Genomic DNA, 13,436 nt, shown 5'->3' on the forward strand with positions numbered 1-13,436 from the left:
CTTACTGTTCCTACCTACCCACCTACCTACCTTACTGTTCCTACCTACCTACCTACCTAACTACCTACCTACCTACCTACCTCCCTACCTACATATCTATCTATCTACCTACCTTCCTACCTACCTACTTATCTACCTACATAACATACCTTACTGTTCCTACCTACCTACAGTACATACATTACTGTTCCTACCTACCTACAGTACATACCTTACTGTTCATACCTACCTACCTACAGTACATACCTTACTGTTCCTACCTACCTACCTACAGTAAATACCTTACTGTTCCTACCTACAGTACATACCTTACTGTTCCTACCTACCTACCTACAGTACATACCTTATTGTTCCTAACTACCTTCTACCTACCTACCTACATTCCACCTACCTACCTACCTACCTACCTACAGTACATACCTTACTGTTCCTACCTACCCACCTACCTACCTTACTGTTCCTACCTACCTACCTACCCACCTACCTACCTTACTGTTCCTACCTAACTACCTACCTACCTCCCTACCTACATATCTATCTATCTACCTACCTTCCTACCTACCTACTTATCTACCTACATAACATACCTTACTGTTCCTACCTACCTACCTACAGTACATACATTACTGTTCCTACCTACCTACAGTAAATACCTTACTGTTCCTACCTACCTACCTACAGTAAATACCTTACTGTTCCTACCTACAGTACATACCTTACTGTTCCTACCTACCTACCTACAGTACATACCTTATTGTTCCTAACTACCTTCTACCTACCTACCTACATTCCACCTACCTACCTACCTACCTACCTACCTACAGTACATACCTTACTGTTCCTACCTACCTACCTACAGTACATGCCTTAGTGTTCCTGACTGTCTGTCTGCCTACAGTACATACCTTACTGTTCCTACCTACCTACCTACCTACAGTACATACCTTAGTCTGTCTGTCTGTCTGTCTGTCTGTCTGTCTGCCTACAGTACATACCTTACTGTTCCTACTGACCTACCTACCTACAGTACATACCTTAGTCTGTCTGTCTGTCTGTCTGTCTGTCTGTCTGTCTGTCTGCCTACAGTACATACCTTACTGTTCCTACTGACCTACCTACAGTACATACCTTACTGTTCCTGTCTGTCTGTCTGTCTGTCTGTCTGTCTGTCTGTCTGTCTGTCTGTCTGTCTGTCTGTCTGTCTGCCTGCCTGCCTACAGTACATACCTTACTGTTCCTACCTACCTACCTACCTTACTGTTTCTACCTACCTACCTACCTACCTGCCTGCCTGCCTGCCTGCCTGCCTGCCTGCCTGCCTGCCTGCCTGCCTGCCTGCCTGCCTGCCTGCCTGCCTGCCTGCCTGCCTACCTGCCTGCCTATCTATCTATCTATCTACCTACCTACCTATCTGCCTTTATACCTACCTACAGTTCCTACCTACCTTACTGTTCCTACCTACCTACCTACCTACCTATCACTCTATCTAATCTATCTAACTCTACCAGTGTCCTGACCTGATCTAGCAGTCAGGGATGGAGCCACTCTGCTGTGGTGCTTCTAGCAGGATCACTGCAGCAGAATGATCACCTAGTGTAGCACTTAAACCTGGTTGATGTTTCTATTGAATTTACATAATGTGTGCACTCTAAACCAATAGCTATGGAAGTAACCCAGTGTGGAGGCAGTAGTGGAGATATTGGGTCAGACGATGTCTACAGAGAGTGGTGGGGGGAGTGAAGAATATGAAGACACCTGTGTGTCCCCAGGGCCAGCTAGTCGACCTGCTGCAGTCAACCTGCTGCAGTCAACCTGCTGCAGTCAACCTGCTGCAGTCAACCTGCTGCAGTCTGAACAATAATCTGGTCCGGTCAGGGAGGGGATTGCTGGGTGATGGTAAAATAAGATTATACTTGATTGTTTGCTTGCACTGAAATTTGCCTTCCGATACAATACTTCCTTACCAACTAATACCAGACAGTTAAAACAAGTTATAATAGATAACTAGGTACACAAAAAAACAATACTGGAGTAGAAATGAGCTGTGTCATATCTTTACTTTTGTGTGTCATATCTTCTTTGCCCTATGCGCCAGCCTGGGCAACGGGGAAAAGTGAGTGAGTGTCATATCTTTACGTAACACACCCATGAGTCAGAGAGGTAAGGAAGGGCTGGTTCTGAGGAGAGGAGAAATATTGGAGGGGGATAAATTCAACAACAACTCCAAGACCACAAAGCATAAGTCACTGCTTTGGATCAAACTTCTCACAGAGACCTTTGTTTCACTGGAATAATGTTCTAAAAGACAGACAGCACAACATCTCCCAATGCCCCCTCCCCCTGTGCTGCTTGCATCCCATTAACAAGTGAACAGCAACAAGAAGAAAGAGAAAATGTGTGTTTTGTGTGTGTGTGTGTGTGTGCAGTGTGCATGCGTGTCTCTTTCGACATTATTCATTTGGACTTAGGGAAGTTTCCCAGCAGGTTATTTATACTGTATCGTCTGCCAATCGTTTCTCTTGCATCTCCAGACAGAGCAAAACTCAAGGGATGTGTGTGTGTGCGTGCGTGTGTGTGTTTGTGTGTTCTGTTTGTTCCCTTGTTTTTCATTTTGAGAGCTGTCCATAAACAACCCTCTGGCTCTCCCAGGGCTGCAACAGTGTTTGTTGCTCAGCACAGCTTTGACCTGGGAGTTTAACAGTTAGACAAACAGACACTAGAGAGAGGGATTCTTCTTGAGGGCGGGGGTTGGATGCCCATGATATATGGCAGAGTGGGGGGGGGGCAGAGAGAAAAATGGACAGGGAGGGATGGGAGAGACGGAGAGAGAGAGAAAGAGAAAGAGAGAGAAATGAAAAGACAGAGAGATAGAGAAAGCTTTTCCTCTGAGGCAGTCCTTCTCTTAGCCTGGCTGACGCACGACCCACGTGACTACACAGGACGTGGAGAGGCTGGTGCAAAACGATCCCTCGACTTTCTGGGATTATTGTCATGAAATTGCAAAGGAAAGGCATTGAATAAAGCAGTTCAGGGACTAGTTCACACATATGTATGCCAGGGTTGGATTTGTACAGCAGCTAGGTCACATAAGGTATTGTATGCAAAGGACTTAATCCACATGTAAATGACAACAAACAGTCATTATGAACTGGACCCTTGTGGATTACTATGCATGAAGCCAACTGGCAGTACTGTAGGTTAATGTTGGCGTTACTTCAGATAATAAGCTGCGGCCGTCTCAACTAAAATAGATTTAACGAGGGTTTCTCTCTGGCCGAGTCCCAAATGGCACCATATTCTATCTAATGGTGAACTGCTTTTGACCACGGCCCATATGCGCTAAAAAGGGAATAGAGTGCTATTTGGGAAGAACAGCACAGAGGCTTGATTAGATACGCTCTAATTGAGACGTGTTTGCTACAACCGACCATAGAAATAGAATCTAGATTCTGTTACTATGACGCCAACGCTTCTTTCCTCTGACTTAACATGCTCTGGACAAACGCATGACGCACTGCACCGCGCCTTATGGTCGCTACGTAGGGAGCGATGCGCTGACAGGTGTGTCAAACCAAACCGCCTCTCCACTTCAATCGTCATCGACTCAGATGAGCAGCTGTAATCAAATGATTTGACACGGGGAGAAACACACACTCGACACAAACCGGTACACTCACACACACTTCTACGCCTATTAACACGTACACAGGGACACTGGGTAGCTATCTGTCTTTCTGACTCACACGCTCTCTTGGACAAACTGTTTTCATCTCCTATTCCCTGAGAGCAGCAGACCGACGGGCAGAGAGAGAGAGAGTGTGTGTGTGCGCCGGTGTGTGTTTGTGTGTGTGCGTATGTGCATTCGCACGCACAGTGCAGGGAGCTGTGTCTGTGGTGGATCAATGGTGTGTCTGCCTACCCTGGTCCCTTCTTTTATTTCAGACAGAGGAGAGACAGAGGAGAGGACAACGCCCTTCTCTCTCTGCTAGCTATTCTTCCTCCTGTCACCTCCATGGTGTCTCTGTGACAGACACTTCACCACAGCACCATCCATAACACCTAACTCTTCATGATGTATGATCATCAATCAGTATCTCTGGCCTGAGGAGCAGGTTGGCATTTATTGTCATAAATCTTGCCCTGGAGGCAGCTCTGCAGTGGTCACTAGCTAGCACAGTCAAAGTCATAAAATTGGGTTTTAAACTTAACCACACTGCTAATCTTAATGCCTTACCCTAACCTTAAATTAAACGTTTTTAAAAAACACATTTTTGTTTTCCATACATTTTTACGATAATAGCCCATTTTGACTTTGCAGCTGGCCCTGCTAGTAGAAAAGGTTCAGTTCTGCCTCCAGGGCAAGATTCATAACAATAAACGTCAACCTGTGCCTGGGGAGATCATCAGTCAGTTGAGCGACATGTATTTATTTAGGTAATCAATGCAAGTTGGAGAGACAGAGAGACAGGATACAGGAGTGATGGCTTTGACATGTGTTCATTTATCAGTCATGCAGGTACAGCTCGGTCAGTAGAGCTGATAAGGAATGAATGATAGTCACGTCATGTACAATACGTGGGGTAAGGATGCTGTGTCAATAATCCTGTGTGTGTGTGTGTGTGTGTGTGTGTGTGTGTGTGTGTGTGTGTGTGTGTGTGTGTGTGTGTCAAATCAAATGTTATTTGTCACATACGCCTTACAGCGAAATGCTTACTTACAAGCCCTTAACCAGCAATGCAGTTTTAAGAAAAAAATATATTTTTAAAATAAATAAAAGTAACAAATAATTAAAGAGCAGCAGTGAAATAACAATAGCCAGACTATATACAGGGTGTACCGGTACAGAGTCAATACAGGGTGTACCGGTACAGAGTCAATGTGGAGGCTATATACAGGGTGTACCGGTACAGAGTCAATGTGGAGGCTATATACAGGGTGTACCGGTACAGAGTCAATACAGGGTGTACCGGTACAGAGTCAATGTGGAGGCTATATACAGGGTGTACCGGTACAGAGTCAATTTGGAGGCTATATACAGGGTGTACCGGTACAGAGTCAATGCGGAGGCTATATACAGGGTGTACCGGTACAGAGTCAATACAGGGTGTACCGGTACAGAGTCAATGTGGAGGCTATATACAGGGTGTACCGGTACAGAGTCAATGTGGAGGCTATATACAGGGTGTACCGGTACAGAGTCAATACAGGGTGTACCGGTACAGAGTCAATGTGGAGGCTATATACAGGGTGTACCGGTACAGAGTCAATTTGGAGGCTATATACAGGGTGTACCGGTACAGAGTCAATGTGGAGGCTATATACAGGGTGTACCGGTACAGAGTCAATACAGGGTGTACCGGTACAGAGTCAATGTGGAGGCTATATACAGGGTGTACCGGTACAGAGTCAATGTGGAGGCTATATACAGGGTGTACCGGTACAGAGTCAATGTGGAGGCTATATACAGGGGATACCGGTACAGAGTCAATGTGGAGGCTATATACAGGGGATACCGGTACAGAGTCAATGTGGAGGCTATATACAGGGTGTACCGGTACAGAGTCAATGTGGAGGCTATATACAGGGGATACCGGTACAGAGTCAATGTGGAGGCTATATACAGGGGATACCGGTACAGAGTCAATGTGGAGGCTATATACAGGGGATACCGGTACAGAGTCAATGGGAGGGGGCACCGGTTAGTCGAGGTAAATGAGGTAATATGTACATTGATGTAGAGTTATTAAAGTGACTATGCATAGATAATAACAGAGAGTAGCAGCAGTGTAAAATATTTGATTAGATGTTCAGGAGTCTTATGCCTCGGGGGTAGAAGCTGTTTAGAAGCCTCTTGGACCTAGACTTGGCGCTCCGGTACCGCTTGCCGTGCGGTAGCAGAAATAACAGTCTATGACTAGGGTGGCTGGAGTCTTTGACAATTTTAGGACCTTCCTCTGATACCGCCTGGTGTAGAAGTCCTGGATGGCAGGAAGCTTGGCCCCAGTATGTGTGAAAGTATGTGTGTGTATATGTGCATTGCATGTATAGGTGTGTGTGATATGTGTGTATGTTTACCATTTAAGCCAAGCACCCGCACTCACACTGACAATGGGCCAGAGGTAGGCTGGTGGCCCTGTAATTGGCCCTGTAAAGATACTGAATCAGATAAGGAGCCATGCGATTGGCTGCTGATAGCTGGTGATAAGGCTGCTGGGTAAACTGGAACAGTCCTTTTCATCAGCCTCTCTCCTGCCGAACCAGGGAAATTGTATTTACACACATTCAAACCTCAACGTAAAGCCTTCCCACTCGGCACAATCTGGTTGAGTCAATGATGTTTCCATGTCATTTCAACTAAATGACTTTGACATGACTTTGAATTGCCGTCTGTGCCCAGTGGGTTACGGGCTAGCAACCTTACATGAAACCCAACTAAATGGCATTTCACAAATGATTATTTTCCATGCGAGTGCTAATGTCCTTTTGTGCTGTTGGTTTTTCATGAAATGGTGAGTCAACATCACTTGTTTATGGAACTACATGTTCTATGGAAACGAATTGGCAATGGAAAATTGCTTGTTCATCCTCTCGGGGGAACAACTGGTACGTACACCTGTTATTGTACCTGTGAAATCCCTCACGTGTTGATACCTGTTGTGAATGTTCTCCTGATGCTCTCCTCTCTCCCTCCCTGCAGCTCCAGCGTCTGAAGCGCTCCCTCTCCTTTAAGTTCCTGACGTGTTGATACCTGTTGTGAATGTTCTCCTGATGCTCTCCTCTCTCCCTCCCTGCAGCTCCAGCGTCTGAAGCGCTCCCTCTCCTTTAAGTTCCTGACGTGTTGATACCTGTTGTGAATGTTCTCCTGATGCTCTCCTCTCTCCCTCCCTGCAGCTCCAGCGTCTGAAGCGCTCCCTCTCCTTTAAGTTCCTGACGTGTTGATACCTGTTGTGAATGTTCTCCTGATGCTCTCCTCTCTCCCTCCCTGGAGCTCCAGCGTCTGAAGCGCTCCCTCTCCTTTAAGTTCCTGACGTGTTGATACCTGTTGTGAATGTTCTCCTGATGCTCTCCTCTCTCCCTCCCTGCAGCTCCAGCGTCTGAAGCGCTCCCTCTCCTTTAAGTTCCTGACGTGTTGATACCTGTTGTGAATGTTCTCCTGATGCTCTCCTCTCTCCCTCCCTGCAGCTCCAGCGTCTGAAGCGCTCCCTCTCCTTTAAGACCCTGATGCGCAGTAAGAGCGTGGAGAACTTCTTCCAGAGGTCCTACAGTGACGCCCGTCTCCCCCCAGACTTCATCACCGACCCGCCACCCCCCTCCCCGCCCCCTGGCTCTCCCCTCGCCAGTGAATGCTCACCCTCCCGCTCTCCGTCACTCAGCCCCAACCCCTCCCTCTGCTCCCACTCCCCGTCTCTAAGCCCCTCCCCCTCGCTCTCTTCCAAGGCCCCGCCCCCAACCCGCCCACTGACGCAGGTGAACCACTGCTTCCAGGAGCACATTTTCCGCAAGCCCACCCACTGCCAGCTCTGCAAGCACCTGATCGTGGGTAAGGTGCCTACTTTACTCCCAGGCCTCTCGACACTACCAGCCTGCTTAGGCCTCAGTGTCTATGTAGGATTAGTTGCGTCATTCAGCCATTTCTCCTGGTTACTTGATCTTGTATTTCTAGCTGGTCATTGTCCTTACTTTATTAGGTCACAGCCACTATCCATTATACTAGAATCCACTTGACTATTAAGTGAACAGACTTCAAAGGCAGCACCTGACTAGGTAGCTAATGACTGGAATAATTAGTTTAAATTACTCACGTAATTTCATTCCTATTCAATAGCAATAACAATGTAATATTGATAACAGTGAAGCAAACATTAGGTGGATTATAATTGGAATTTATGCAGGAGAATAGCAGAGGTACCACAGGAATGGTATTACACTCCGCTCTTGTGTGTATTTCAGACATAAAGCATACAGTATGATTGGAATGAGAAGCTGAGGGCAAGTCTAGTTTGCGTGTTCACGTGCCCTTGATTTGATATGCTGCTGCGTGTGTAGAGGTTTAACATTCTCATACTCTTTTCCTCTTTGCTAAATATACTTCCTGTCACCATGATTGATTGCAGAAGCTATTTTATTCCTCTTTGTTTTTGCTTGTGTTTGCTTACGTCATAATTTTTTCTTCAACGCACCAGCTGATCCAGCTGTCCTGTAGCCTGCCTCATTGCTCCCAGTCTCTTCTCTTTCTCTCCCATTCTCTCTCTCCCAGTCTCTCTGTCTCTCCTCTTTCTCCCCTAGTCTCTCCTCTCTCTCCCAGTCTCTCTCTCTCCTCTTTCTCCCCTAGTCTCTCCTCTCTCTCTCCCAGTCTCTCTGTCTCTCCTCTCTCATACATAGTCTCTCCTCTTTCTCCCCTAGTCTCTCCTCTCTCTCCCAGTCTCTCTGTCTCTCCTCTCTCATAGTCTCTCCTCTCTCTCTCCCAGTCTCTGTCTCTCCTCTCTCCCAGTCTCTCCTCTCTCTCCTCTCTCTCCCAGTCTCTCCTCTCTCTCCTCTCTCTCCCAGTCTCTCCTCTGTCTCTCCTCCTTCTCCCAGTCTCTCCTCTCTCTCCTCTCTCTCCCAGTCTCTCCTCTGTCTCTCCTCTCTCTCCCAGTCTCTCCTCTCTCTCCCAGTCTCTCCTCTGTCTCTCCTCTCTCTCCCAGTCTCTCCTCTCTGTCTCTCCTCTCTATCTCCCAGTCTCTCCTCTCTGTCTCTCCTCTCTATCTCCCAGTCTCTCCTCTCTCTTCCAGTCTCTCCTCTCTCTCCCAGTCTCTCCTCTGTCTCTCCCAGTCTCTCCTCTCTCTCCCAGTCTCTCCTCTCTCTCCCCTCTCTCCCAGTCTCTCCTTTCTCTTCCAGTCTCTCCTCTCTCTCCAGTCTCTCCTCTCTCTCACAGTCTCTCTTATCTCTCTCCCAGTCTCTCCTCTCTCTTCCAGTCTCTCCTCTCTCTTCCAGTCTCTCCTCTCTCTCCCAGTCTCTCCTCTCTCTTCCAGTCTCTCCTCTCTCTTCCAGTCTCTCCTCTCTCTCCCAGTCTCTCCTCTCTCTTCCAGTCTCTCCTCTCTCTTCCAGTCTCTCCTCTCTCTTCCAGTCTCTCCTCTCTCTCCCAGTCTCTCCTATCTCTGTCTCTCCTCTCTCTCCCAGTCTGTCCTCTATCTTCCAGTCTCTCCTCTCTCTCCCCGTCTCGCCTCTCTCTTCCAGTCTCTCCTCTCTCTTCCAGTCTCTCCTCTATCTTCCAGTCTCTCCTCTCTTCCAGTCTGTCCTCTATCTTCCAGTCTTTCCTCTCTCTCCCTGTCTCTCTTCTCTCGTCTAGTCTCTCCTCTCTCTCCCAGTCTCTCCTCTATCTTCCAGTCTCTCCCCTCTCTCCTCTCTCTCCCAGTCTCTCCTCTCTCTCTCCCAGTCTCTCCTCTCTCTTCCAGTCTCTCCTCTCTCTCATAGTCTCTCCGCTCTCTTCCAGTCTCTCCTCTCTCTCCCAGTCTCTCCTCTCTCTCCCAGTCTCTCCTCTGTCTCTCCTCTGTCTCCTCTCTCTTCCAGTCTCTCCTCTGTCTCTCCCAGTCTCTCCTCTCTCTCCCAGTCTCTCCTCTCTCTCCCCTCTCTCCCAGTCTCTCCTTTCTCTCCCAGTCTCTCCTCTCTCTTCCAGTCTCTCCTCTCTCTTCCAGTCTCTCCTCTCTCTCCAGTCTCTCCTCTCTCTCACAGTCTCTCTTCTCTCTCTCCCAGTCTCTCCTATCTCTTCCAGTCTCTCCTCTCTCTTCCAGTCTCTCCTCTCTCTCCCAGTCTCTCCTCTCTCTTCCAGTTTCTCCTCTCTCTCCCAGTCTCTCCCCTCTCTCTCCCAGTCTCTCCTCTCTCTCTCCCAGTCTCTCCTCTCTCTTCCAGTCTCTCCTCTGTCTCTCCCAGTCTCTCCTCTCTCTCCCAGTCTCTCCTCTCTCTCCCCTCTCTCCCAGTCTCTCTTTTCTCTCCCAGTCTCTCCTCTCTCTTCCAGTCTCTCCTCTCTCTTCCAGTCTCTCCTCTCTCTCACAGTCTCTCTTCTCTCTCTCCCAGTCTCTCCTCTCTCTTCCAGTCTCTCCTCTCTCTTCCAGTCTCTCCTCTCTCTCCCAGTCTCTCCTCTCTCTTCCAGTCTCTCCTCTCTCTCCCAGTCTGTCCTCTCTCTCCCAGTCTGTCCTATCTCTTCCAGTCTCTCCTCTCTCTCCCAGTCTGTCCGGTCTCTCCCAGTCTCTCCTCTCTCTTCCAGTTTCTCCTCTCTCTCACAGTCTCTCCCCTCTCTCCTCTCTCTCCCAGTCTCTCCTCTCTCTCTCTCCCAGTCTCTCCTCTCTCTCCTAGTCTCTCCGCTCTCTTCCAGTCTCTCCTCTCTCTCCCAGTCTCTCCTCTGTCTCTCCTCTCCCTCTCCCAGTCTCAACTCTCTCTTCCAGTATCTCCTCTCTTCCAGTCTCTCCTCTCTCTCCCAGTCTCTCATATCTCTGTCTCTCCTCTCTCTGTCTCCTCTCTCTCCCAGTCTGTTATCTCTCTCTTCCAGTCTCTCCTCTCTCTGTCTCTCCCAGTCTCTCCTCTCTCTCTCTCCCAGTCTCTCTGTGTCTCTTATCAGTCTCTCTCTCTCTCTCTCTCTCTCTCTCTGTCTGTCTCTCCTCTCTCTGTGTCTCTTATCAGTCTCTGCTCTCCCAGTCTCTCCTCTCTCTGTGTCTCTTATCAGTATCTCCTCTCTCTCTCTCTCTCTCTCTCTCCTCTCTCTGTGTCTCTTATCAGTCTCTCTTCTCCCAGCCTCTCCTCTCTCTGTGTCTCTTATCAGTCTCTCCTCTCTCTCTCTGTCTCTCCTCTCTCTCTCCCAGTCTGTTCTCTCTCTCCTCCAGTCTCTCCTATCTCTGTTTTTCCTCTCTCTCCTCTCTCTGTCTCCTCTATCTGTCTCTCCTCTCTCTTTGTCTGTCCTCTCTCTCTTCCAGTCTCTCCTCTCTCCCAGTCTGTCCTCTGTCTCTCCCAGTCGCTTATCTCTCTGTCTCTCCTCTCTCTTCCAGTCTCTCCTCTCTCTCTCCCAGTCTGCTCTCTATCTCTTTCAGTCTCTCCTATCTCTGTTTCTCCTCTCTCTATCTCATCTCCCATTCTCTTCTCTCCCAGTCTCTCCTTTCTCTGTCTCTCCTTTCTCTGTCTCTCCTCTCTCTCTCTCTCTCTCAGTCTGTCCTGTCTCTCTCCCAGTCTCTCCTCTCCAGTCTCTCCTCTCTCTGTGTCTCTTATCAGTCTCTCCTCTCTCTCTATGTCTCTCCTCTCTCTCTCCTCTCTCTGTCTCTCCTCTATCTGTCTCTCCTCTCTTTTGTCTGTCCTTTTTCTCTTCCAGTCTCTCCTCTCTCCCAGTCTGTCCTCTGTCTCTCCCAGTCTCTTATCTCTCTTCCAGTTTCTCCTCTCTCTATCCCAGTCTGCTCTCTATCTCTTCCAGTCTCTCCTCTCTATGTCTCTCCTCTATCTGTCTCTACTCTCTCTCTGTCTGTCCTCTCTCTCTCACAGTCTCTCCTCTCCAGTCTCTGCTCTCTCTGCGTCTCCTCTCTCTGTGTCTCTTCTCTCTCCCAGTCTGTTTTCTCTCTCTTCCAGTCTCTCCTCTCTCTCCCAGTCTGTTCTCTCTCCTCTCCCAGTCTCTCCTCTCTCTGTCTCTCATCTCTCTTATCAGTCTCTCCTCTCTCTGTCTCTCCCAGTCTCTCCTCTCTCTCTCCCAGTATCTCCTCTCTCTCTCCCAGTCTCTCCTCTCTCTGTCTCTCATCTCTCTCTCCCAGTCTCTCCTCTCTCTCCCAGTCTCTCCTCTCTCTGTGTCTCTTATCAGTCTCTCCTCTCTCTCTCTCTCTGTCTCTCCTCTCTCTCTCCTCTCTCTGTCCCTCCTCTCTCTCTCCCAGTCTCTCCTCTCCTCTCCCTCTCCCAGTCTCTCCTCTCTCTTCCAGTATCTCCTCTCTCTTCCAGTATCTCCTCTCTTCCAGTCTCTCCTCTCTCTCCCAGTCTCTCCTATCTCTGTCTCTCCTCTCTCTCCCAGTCTGTCCTCTCTCTCCCAGTCTGTCCTATCTCTTCCAGTCTCTCCTCTCTCTCCCAGTCTGTCCGCTCTCTCCCAGTCTCTCCTCTCTCTTCCAGTCTCTCCTCTCTCTCCCAGTCTCTCCCCTCTCTCCTCTCTCTCCCAGTCTCTCCTCTCTCTCTCCGTCTCTCCTCTTTCTCCTAGTCTCTCCGCTCTCTTCCAGTCTCTCCTCTCTCTCCCAGTCTCTCCTCTGTCTCTCCTCTCCCTCTCCCAGTCTCAACTCTCTCTTCCAGTATCTCCTCTTTTCCAGTCTCTCCTCTCTCTCCCAGTCTCTCTCTCCCAGTCTCTCCTAGTCTCTGCTCTCTGCCTCCCAGTCTCTCCTTTCTCTCCCACTCTCCTCCCCTCCCAGTTTGTAACAGAACTGAGCTTGAGCAAATAGAAGATTCAGTTCAGTTCATGTATTGTTTGGTTAGTGTTTCCACATCTTTGTTATGGATTGGTAATCATGGGGCTCTAGACTAAATCCTTCTAAACATTATTTTTGGCACCAGTGAATAAGTAAACCTTGAACTGGAAATAAATTGTTTGGATGACTCAAAACAATGCAGCTGAATGACATAGGGATTGTCTTCTCACTCTCCAACATAGAAAAGAAAAACGCAAAACAAATTATATCTTAGAAAAAGGACAAAGAACATTTTTCCACTCTAACTAGGCTTGTTCCTAAGACAATGCTTGATGATAATTGGTGTGACTAAAAACCAAATAGAACCCAAATGCCTCCAGCTGGTTGTCAGTCTCTCTATGTTTTGAGAGGGACCGTTGATAATGCACTGCTTAGTTCAGCAGGCAGTGCAGCACAATAGAAGTAGGGCAGTGCTTGATCAACCCTCTCTGGATGACTGAGATGAGATTTACATCAAACAGGAACCTGCTTTGATCACATGCCAACCTTATTTATTACTACATTCTGTCTCTCTCTTCCTCTCTCTCAACCCCCCCTCTCTCACCCCCCTCTCTCAACCTCCCCCTCTCTCTTTTCTCTCTCTCTCTCTAACCACTCCTCACTCTCCCCCTCTCCCTCTCTCTCTCTCAATTCAATTCAATTCAAGGGGCTTTATTGGCATGGGAAACATCTGTTAACATTGCCAAAGCAAGTGAAGTAGATAATATGCAAAATTGAAATAAACAATCAAAATGAACAGTAAACATTACACCCACAGACGTTCCAAAAGAATGAAGACGTTCCAAATGTCATATTATGTATATATACACAGTGTTGTAACAATGTACAAATGGTTAAAGTACAAAAGGGAAAATAAATAAACATAAATATGGGTTGTATTTACAAAGGTGTTTGTTCTTCACTGGTTGCCCTTTTCTTGTGGCAACAGGTCACAAATCCTGCTGCCGTGATGGCACACTGTGGTATTTCACTCAGTAG

The 13,436-nt window shown here is 48.0% G+C and overlaps 1 protein-coding gene across 1 annotated transcript in view; it reads left to right on the plus strand.

Moving 5' to 3' along the window:
• The window catches only part of LOC110538173 (SH3 and cysteine-rich domain-containing protein 2), a 48,264-nt gene that overhangs the window by 17,608 nt on the left and 17,220 nt on the right, over positions 1–13,436 (plus strand). The window contains exon 2 of the mRNA XM_036938230.2: positions 7,183–7,540. Coding sequence (XP_036794125.2) covers positions 7,183–7,540 — 358 coding nt within the window. The remainder of the gene's footprint in view (positions 1–7,182; positions 7,541–13,436) is intronic.

This window comes from Oncorhynchus mykiss, chromosome 12 (genome assembly GCF_057628025.1).
Source record: "Oncorhynchus mykiss isolate SJ-2025 chromosome 12, ASM5762802v1, whole genome shotgun sequence".
NCBI lineage: Eukaryota > Metazoa > Chordata > Actinopteri > Salmoniformes > Salmonidae > Oncorhynchus > Oncorhynchus mykiss.